Source organism: Nicotiana sylvestris, chromosome 9, assembly GCF_000393655.2.
Source record: "Nicotiana sylvestris chromosome 9, ASM39365v2, whole genome shotgun sequence".
Taxonomy (NCBI): Eukaryota; Viridiplantae; Streptophyta; class Magnoliopsida; order Solanales; family Solanaceae; genus Nicotiana; species Nicotiana sylvestris.
The window spans coordinates 182,222,022-182,230,901 of NC_091065.1; the positions used below are offsets into that span (position 1 = coordinate 182,222,022).

The 8,880-nt window shown below is 35.6% G+C and overlaps 1 protein-coding gene across 1 annotated transcript; it reads right to left on the minus strand.

Moving 5' to 3' along the window:
• Positions 1-609: 609 nt before the first annotated feature.
• On the minus strand, positions 610-6,890 carry LOC104222461 (uncharacterized). Its single transcript, XM_009773693.2, has 5 exons — positions 6,637-6,890; positions 3,891-5,223; positions 2,674-2,943; positions 1,339-1,494; positions 610-1,218 (listed from the first exon to the last, which is right to left on the minus strand). Exons 1-5 carry the CDS (start codon positions 6,642-6,644, stop codon positions 1,099-1,101), a joined length of 1,887 nt encoding a protein of 628 aa, XP_009771995.1. The 5' UTR covers positions 6,645-6,890; the 3' UTR covers positions 610-1,098.
• Between the last annotated feature and the right edge of the window lie 1,990 nt (positions 6,891-8,880).

Sequence of the window (8,880 nt, forward strand, 5' to 3'; positions counted from 1 at the left end):
GCAAGAATATAGAAAGGGGAATCTGTATTTAGTTATTTTTCTTTTCAGTTAGTTGTAAGATTTCCCCATGTATTTTGAGTTAGATTAAATTGGCAGAGTCTAATTGCTTATTGTATACTCTTAATTGTTGTAATCATAATTCTTAAGTGTGTATTAATTTAAGAACCATTCATTTCCGAGTACATAAATTATTACTCCCCTTTTTTTATTTTTATGTTTGATTGGACGTGAAATGCAGGAAAGAAAGAAAAACCTATTGCGTACATACCAAAAATACCCTTAAACGTTAGATATTTTAATAGTTTCGGTCTATATGAGTATTAAAAATAAAATAAGATGTTTAAAGTTAAAGAATTTTTAAAAAATAAAAATGCGTTATTCTTTTTAGAATAACCTAAAAAGAAAATTTGACTTCAAATTCAAACAAATGTCATGAAGCGATCAAAAAAATTCAACTTCTTGTTAGTCTTAAATTTTAACAAATAGTGCCTTAATTTAGAAATAAAATTCTAATTATGTAAGTATAAAAGAGATTCACATACAAAATTCTGGTACAAAAAAACTATTTCTCTCTACCATCTTAAATATTTGATTGTCAGTAGTCAGTACAATATCAATAGCTTTCATAATGCCAATTAACCATAACAATCAACAACAGACAGCTTCACTCAAAATTTTCTTTTTTTTTTTCCCCTTCTAATAGAAAAATAAGCACAAAAAAACTATAAGAATTACATACATTAAGGGGAAAATTGTAGTGATGAAAACAAAATCTAATATCTTCAGTCTTCTTTTCCCCAGAAAAAACTAAAACGAAAGAGAAAAAATCAATGAATAACTTAGGAAGATTTTACTTTCTTCGCCATTGTTGCCGCACAAGTGTCAAGCTCTGGAGGTCAGCATTATTGGATAAAAATGTACAAAATCTTTCACTTCTAACAAAATTTTGTGAGGCGGGGTATGAGGCTACTAGCTAAGTGGTTAAAATTAAACTAGACATGATATTGGTTCTTTTTCGGCTAAATATACATTTGTGTGTTGTATATAATGATTCGCGACGCAATTCTTTAGCAGTAACATATGATTTCTGAGGGACTTTCATGGAGCCATGAGCTGCTCAATTGTATAGGAAAGATCCTTTGCCCAGTCGGCTTTAAGAAGCAACGTCTGTAGCGTGTGCATTATATTATAATCAGGATCAAGTTTCCGCTGCCAACCCTACAACAATATGAACAGCGTTAAGTAAAGTAAGCAATAGTATTCATTAGGTTTCCCTTTGTCGCCCACAGAATTTTACGTTCAACTATAATTAGCTGCATTGATAAGGGAAGAAACTACCTCCAAGACTAAAGTTGTCACCATAGCGGTGCACACATTGCCGTCAATGTTAACTCTGTGACGCCTAACTTGTTCAAGTAGTTGCATCATACAGTCCGCAGGATGGACTAAATCTCCTTCTGGAGTCCCCCAAAAGTCGAAAGATTCTTTCACTTCCTGTTTAGCAATATAAGACTAAATATATTCAGGAACAAAAACGAAGGCAGGAAATATTCATATTACCAAATCTGAGCAATACAAAGGCACTGGCAGTGGTCATAAAAGGGCCATTATACCTGCATGCTTAACCAAAAAAAGGCTATACCCTCTATGAATTATTGAATAAAAATGTTCCATCATATATATCTAGAAATATGAGAACTAAAAACACTTAACCAAGAACAATCAAAACCATGCTTCTGATTCTGGAGGAAGGTTATTTTTCTCATAACTAAGAGAGTGGCTAGTTGAAGGGAAGGGGAGCAGAAAAATCTAGGGATTCGATATCCCCAAAACAATTAGACATTCAAAGAAGAATTAAAACCCTTCTTGGAAACTGGAATAGCACATAAGCCAACTATATTACGAGCGGAAAATGAACTATTTGACCTCTTCAAAAAAAAAAGGCGTTGCACATGGGAACGCTGGCAGACTCCGCTGACTGGAGCAAAGGGAGGCTCTTTCGTCTTCAAGCATTAGTACGAGAGAGGAGTCTGTTAGGTTAGAAAGAAGGCATTTACTTATTTCGGGTGGGTTAGTCTGTATCTGTTAGGGTGAGGGCAGACAATGACAAAGACCGAAAGTTTTCTTGAAATATTCAAAATTCTATGGGGAAGGAGGAAATGAAGAGTTTTTGGCAAAAAAAAAAGAAGTAATTTTGAGCTTTTATTTCTGGCGGTCAATAGATTTTATTCAATAACTTTGGACACAATCTCCCCTCCCCCAACCCCCCCCCCCCCCCAAAAAAAAAAAAAAAGACCAGATCCGTAGTTTCTCATTACAATATGTATCAACTTCTCTTTTTAAAATTGCCTAGATGACGTACAACTTCCCTTTGACTTTTTCCTTCTAATTAGTGTAGCATCGTCTTCTATCAATGTTGAACATTCTGGCCAATTCCCCAATGTTGTCACCTAAAAGGCTCATCCATATAGAGAAAAGGGGAACCATATTTCCACACCCATAAATTAGAGATTCAGCCCAATTCCCAAATGTAGTAACAACCAGCATAACAGTTCTAAGTGGTATTGCTACATCGAACAAAAGTCGCTGGGTAAATAGAAACAACCATATCCAAATTTTCTAATTAGTCTTTGAGAATGGCCAAAAGAAATTTTGAATGAATAAATAATTCACCTTAATGAAGGCATCAGGATCAGGGCAGTTCTGCTTCTTTGACAGATTTAAAGTGCACTGAGCTGCAGTCATACCATCTCGACGAGCAACAGCCTTAAAGAATTCAAGCAAATTCAGCTTGTCGTTCTGAGAAAGTTCAGCAGTCATGCCTACATCGAGGAAAATCACATGGGGCTTTGACTTGAATATACGTTTCCGAGAGGATTTATGCTGTGGTACACGGACAAGAATATTTCCTGGATGCATGTCAGCATGCATAAAGTTGTCAACCTGAAAGAAAGAGGTGTATCTTAGGTCCAGAAAAATCCCTGACACACAGAAAAGTCACTTGGATTAACATCTAAGCTTTCACATAATATTACGAAATAGCAAAGATCTTGGCACTCTGCCAGCTCTCAATACCGAGTAGGTCGCCGCCTCCCAGTACACAAGTTACAGCCTAGATTTCATTTATTTGAAAGCAACATTCAGAGCATTAGTGTGAAGCCAGTTATTACTTATTAGTAAGCTGCTTCTTCACCTTAACATATTGGAAGAAAGTTAACTTCTTGATGTGAAGGAAAATGATGTTGACTATGTTGTGCAGAAGAAACAGGAGACAAGGACAAGAGAATAAATTTGAAAAACCAATTATATATGCACATGCATAATGAATGAAGACATCAAAGCAAAACCACATAGGTTATCGTGCCACAAACATATAACATCCTTGCTCTAAGCGTGTGTAGACCTGTATCTGTGTCCAATGCTCTCATCTCAGTTTAATGTAGAAAAAGACGGACCCATAATACTAAGGAATATCAAATAATCTTGATTTACGTCATGTTCGAACAGAGTCTTCCACATGTGAAGAGTAATTGAGAATCTTATTCTTACTTTGAGCAAAATCCAATTATACTATAGAGTATAAACAAAAGAAGGATGGATCAAATTGGAAGTTTGAATCTGTAAACGTTTCTCAGCTTATCTAACTGGACATAGACCCTATTTTTGGGATCACATATAGTTTAATAAGCCCCATCCTCATCAAGAAATCTGGTGGATGGATCCAATCACAGTTAAAATTCTAGCTCCTTGCTTTGAAAAAATAATGTAACTGGCCGATAATCGCAGTAAGATGAATTTTAGGAAATAGAAATGAATTATTATATGATGAACCATAAAAAAGTGATGTCAATACAAGCAATTCGAACAAAGCAGATCAGAGAAAAGCTTACCAGAAGCATCTTGAGAAGTGCATGAGTCCCGATATGAGCAAGAGCACTCTTAAGTCGTTCGTGACCCACGAGTTCATCAACATAGTGGGCGACACTTTCACCTTCCTCAAAAGTTTCCACCAACACAGCAGGATGTACTAAAGGATAAACAGGCTTAGGGAAAGAGACGTCTTTCCATCTCCGAAAATTATAAATAAAACGACTTAGATGGGCAGCTTCTCTTGCAAGGTCAACTTGTGACATCATAAAGACAGCAAATTGCTGGACACTTTCCTCCAATCTAAGCCACTTAAGTGATGGTATGAACCCTGATATTTTTGCAACGACATTGATAATCTCAAAGTCTCTTCGAATTGATTCACCAACTCCAGGGTGTCTAACCTTCACTGCCACTTTTATAGGTTTGATCTCTCGACCACGGTATCTATACTTCAAGGAAGCACGATGCACTTGAGCGATACTTCCAGATGCTACAGGGGTCTGCTCAAACTCATCAAAAATCTCCGAAAGCTTGCGACCAAAAGCTTTTTCAACAACTTTTTTCGTGTAGGCAAAGCTATGTTCAGGGGCTTTCGAGTGAAGCTTTGACAACTCAGCACACAAGTCTCTTGGGAACAGATCTGGCCGTGTAGCCGCCCATTGGCCCCATTTTATAAATGCTGGACCTGCTCTTTCAAGAGTCCGGTGAACAACCTGAAGCCATATTTTCCTGAACCTAGGTCCCAGAACTTCTGCAAATGGAGCCATTGCTATACTTGGAGAAAACAGGATTGCCAAATAAAAAGCTCTCACCAAAAGAATAGCACCTTCAAATGCTGAAAGGATTACTCGAGTAAATAAAGCATGACAATTTTGTGCACGTAGATAAAAAGAATTCCTTGGCGGGGAAAGGTCCATATCTGGCAGAGCTTCTGCGACTGCTACATTTTTTCTACATGTTAAGGCAAATATACCAGGAACAACAACGGCAGAGCGGCACAAGGCCAAACTAACCGCTTGAGCAACTCTACTAAGTGGAACAAAAGTTCTTCCCTTGTACAAAGAATTCAGCAAGAACCTCTTCCAAGCAAGTCGGGCGTGATGTAATTTAGAATTACTTGATGAAGTGGCTGACTGTATCTTGTGAAAATTGTTATAGACACCATTTTGCAATCTGTACCCAGTAAATGAAGCATATCCTCTAGAAGAAGATGTGTATTGCCCATAATATCTGTATCGAGAAGAACATATCCCAACCCTAAGAAGCAATCCGTGTTTCTCTCCTGAATAGACACTTCTCTGACTTTTTTCAAGGGATTGAACAATTCTTTTAATACTACCAATTCTAAAGAATCTGCATTAGCAATCAAAAGTACAATTACAGGTTACAAAATGCATTCAGTGATTACAGAAGACCAAGGCATTCAAAAGCAAACTAGCAAACTAAGTACAATATAAATAACCAACTATCCTTTCTGCAAAACACTGGGTTGTTGACAAACATATGTTGTTTATGCTTGTGTTGTTTAAGGATGTGTACTCGTTATCAAGGTTTCTGGAAAAGAAAAGACGAGTTCCAGATCATGAGATTAACATTGAGCTTTAGGATTTTGCTTTTCATTTACTACCTTTCGTTTCTACATTACCATATTTTCTTGATGTGTAGTGAAGATATGGTATTAACATAATTTCTACATTATCATACTTCTGCTCAGTAAGCTAAAAAAGTTCAAACAAGAATACTATAATTAAAGAGGGAAGCTTCTTCTAAAGCCAAAGCCCACAAGAATCTAGAAAGAAGAAAAAAATTTCCATCTAATTCACTACCTCAGCTAGTACCTAGTTGGGTCTCCATATAGCAGAACTACAAAAACATCCAAATAACCAAATGATTGATGTGGTTATCTGATGACTAGAGGCGGAGCCAGGATTTGAAGCTTATGGGTTCGGAGTTCAAGTCCGTTTAAGTTATTGGATTCTAAGTTAATGCTTTATACATATCCAATGAATTTCTTAAGACAAATGCAAGATTTGGACCCAAACTATTAGGTTCGACTGAACCCGCATTCTGCGTTCTAGCTCAGCCCTGCAGTGATGACAATCCCTTTATCTACCTCATTCGTTTGCCCAAAAGTAATCTGCCTTAAACTTCACAAAGTAAATCCAAATCCAAACCAAATAAGGAAGGAAGCTTGCAATAGATTGACAACCATAATAGAAACACTCAAATTATGATGAATTTTCTGAAGGGAAAAGGTCCAAATTTATCTGAAATATCTCAATTTTACCCTCCGTTATACTTAGGTCAATCACACCCTTTAACTAGGGTCCAAGGGGGGAGCTATCGTTCGAATTACAGGATCGGTAGAACCCAGTAGTTTTAACTCAAACCCTATATTTTGTGTTAAAAACTCACTTAGTATGTATAAATAATTCATCTAAAGCCCAATAAGTTACCTTTTCTAAAATCTAAAACTCATAAACTCAAAAGCCTAGCTCCGCCTTTGCCCTTAATGTTAACAAATCGTCTCGTATTTAGCCTTGACCTTAAAGGAGCTCCAGCTTAGACTTCGGGCAAAGGGTCCAAAATTACCCCTCTACTTTTGACTATGGTTTAAAATTATCATCATTCAAACTTATATTCACTAATTTAGGATTTAAATTAAAGCAAGCAGCAGAACAATATCAAGTAATCAAGTAAATATTCAAATAGGTCAAAATCCTTAAAATAGAAACCAATCAAACATTGAAAAGAGAAAAAAATTACCTTGACATATCGATGCAAAAGGAGAAATTAAAAGGATTTATATGCGTATGGTGGCGTTGTCTAACGTGCGCAGGAGGTGGTGAATGGCAACGAAGACGAACATTTAGGAGAGATTGCTGAAGAGCAAGAAGAAGAAACCATTGTTTTGTTACATAAAAGGATTTTTTTATTTTGGGTTCTTTCTTGCTTCTTCGGACAATTATTTTTGATATAATGTTTTTTCTTTTTGTTTTTGGGTTAAAACCTAGGCGGCGTAGATGAAGAAGAAGAAAAGGAAAAAAATAGGAAATAATAAAAAGAAAAAGAAATTCTGGTTTAGATCTTGTGGTGGGGGCAATTTCTTTCCCACTTGGGGTCAGATTCAAGTATGGGGTGTCTAACGGGCCGGGTCAGCCCGTTTTCGGACCGGCCCATACCGGTTAAAGTCGGAACCGGTCCGGACCGGTATAAGGGGGCCGAGTAGGGCTGGATTAAAGGGGTAGGGGGATTTGGTCCGTTCATATTTTGTCAACTGGTTAATCGGACCGGTCAAACTCGGTCAACGTAAATTACTGTTGAACCGGTTAACCAGCCCCGTTTAAAAGTTATATTTCATTTTTATTTTATTTATTTTTTAAGGTTTTAGAGTCTAAGGTAATGCAAAACCTTTGAATTTGCTCTTTTTCGTTAATTTACTTGTTGTTAAATGTAAACATTTCAATTTGTAAGTTTGAATTTTGAAATAAATGTAGAACTTACAATTTATAAGTGCAATTTTTTTCCATCTACATTGTATTCTTTATATTTTTACTTTATATTAATATAAATTACAATAGTTATATAAAATACAAAAAAAATAAAAATTAAAAAAAACACTAACCCGGCCCGGTCCCTTATACCCGTAACCCTTACGGTTATTTTTTATCCGGATAAACCCGAACCCGTTAAACCCGGTAAGCCCCAACCCGTAACCGGCCCGGACCATAACCCGTACAGTTACTAATTTTCCCTATCCAGCCCGGTTCGACCCACCCGTTAGACACCCATAGATTCTAAGTCCATATCAATTTTGACCATATTTATTTATCATTACCTTTTTTCAATTTAATAATTTATATTTGAGCCTCGCTACTAATTTCAAACATGAATTAAATCTATTTTAAAAAAATTCATTCACAAAATTTATATTCGAAATCTTTATTAGTTATTTTTAACTTACACTTTTTTCAATATTTTCTTGGTCATTATTTTGTTTTATCTTAACTTTTTTTTCAATATTTTCTTGGACTAAAATCCATTGAAAAAAATAAGAGATGTATGTTATTTTTTTGGGTACAAAATAGAGATGTAATTTATATGACCATTGATGAAAATATCTATTGTATGAGCTGTCACTTTTTGATGGCCAAAAATGTAACACACGAGCTCATAATGCAAGACAAAGTGAAGCTTGTTTTCCAAGTAGATATTTACTAAATTAATCAGTACAGAGTTAATTTTAACTTATCAATACTTATCTTAATATTTGGTGGTGAAAATTTTCTCTACAGATGAAAAAGGGATTAAAGTGAATAAAAAGCAATAAATACACATTGAGTGAATTTTATTCTATTTTCTAACTTATGTTGGTAATGTTTGGTATATAAACAAAACTTAAATTTTTTATTCATATGTTATGGGCTTAATTTATAAGTAATCAACAAACTTAATTTTTCTTTAATATTTTATAAACAATACTTAATTTTTCATTGACTAGAACAGTGTCAACCCTTACCTTTTTCGCCAAGCAAACTGAAATTGAACACCAAGAAAATAATAAAAAAAATTAAAAGGCCTAGGCTTGTTTAAGGGAAAAGGAAACGAGAAATTGAACACCTCTTCTTCATCCTGTCTATTATTATTCTTCTTCTTCATAACCCACGCTTGTTGTGAGGAGGCAAGTCAAATGACAAAGTATTTTATTTTTTTGGGAGGGGGAGGGGGCGGGGCGGTTTACCAAATCGTATTTGTATTGGAATTTGATTATATCTGAATTCTTATTGTGTAAAGTTTATTTAAGGAGTAAGTGATCCCCAACAGAATTTTTTCCATACCCAGAATTCGAACCTGGGACCTCTTAGGCGGAAGAATCACAATCATTCCACCGCAATCTATGTTGCTGTCAAATGACAAAGGTGACAAACACTTTTGATAGCAATGCTCAACTAATACTGACCACCCTATGGGATAGCATGGCTCATGAGTCATGATCCAGGAGAAGAGATC

Bases quoted from the DNA above. Each gene is read 5' to 3' on its own strand.
- LOC104222461 (XM_009773693.2), bottom strand. The intron at 2,944-3,890 runs GTAAGCTTTTCT...TCTTTCTTTCAG, and splicing joins CACTTCTCAAGATGCTTCTG to GTTGACAACTTTATGCATGC. The intron at 1,495-2,673 runs GTGAATTATTTA...ATTGCTAAACAG, and splicing joins ATCCTGATGCCTTCATTAAG to GAAGTGAAAGAATCTTTCGA.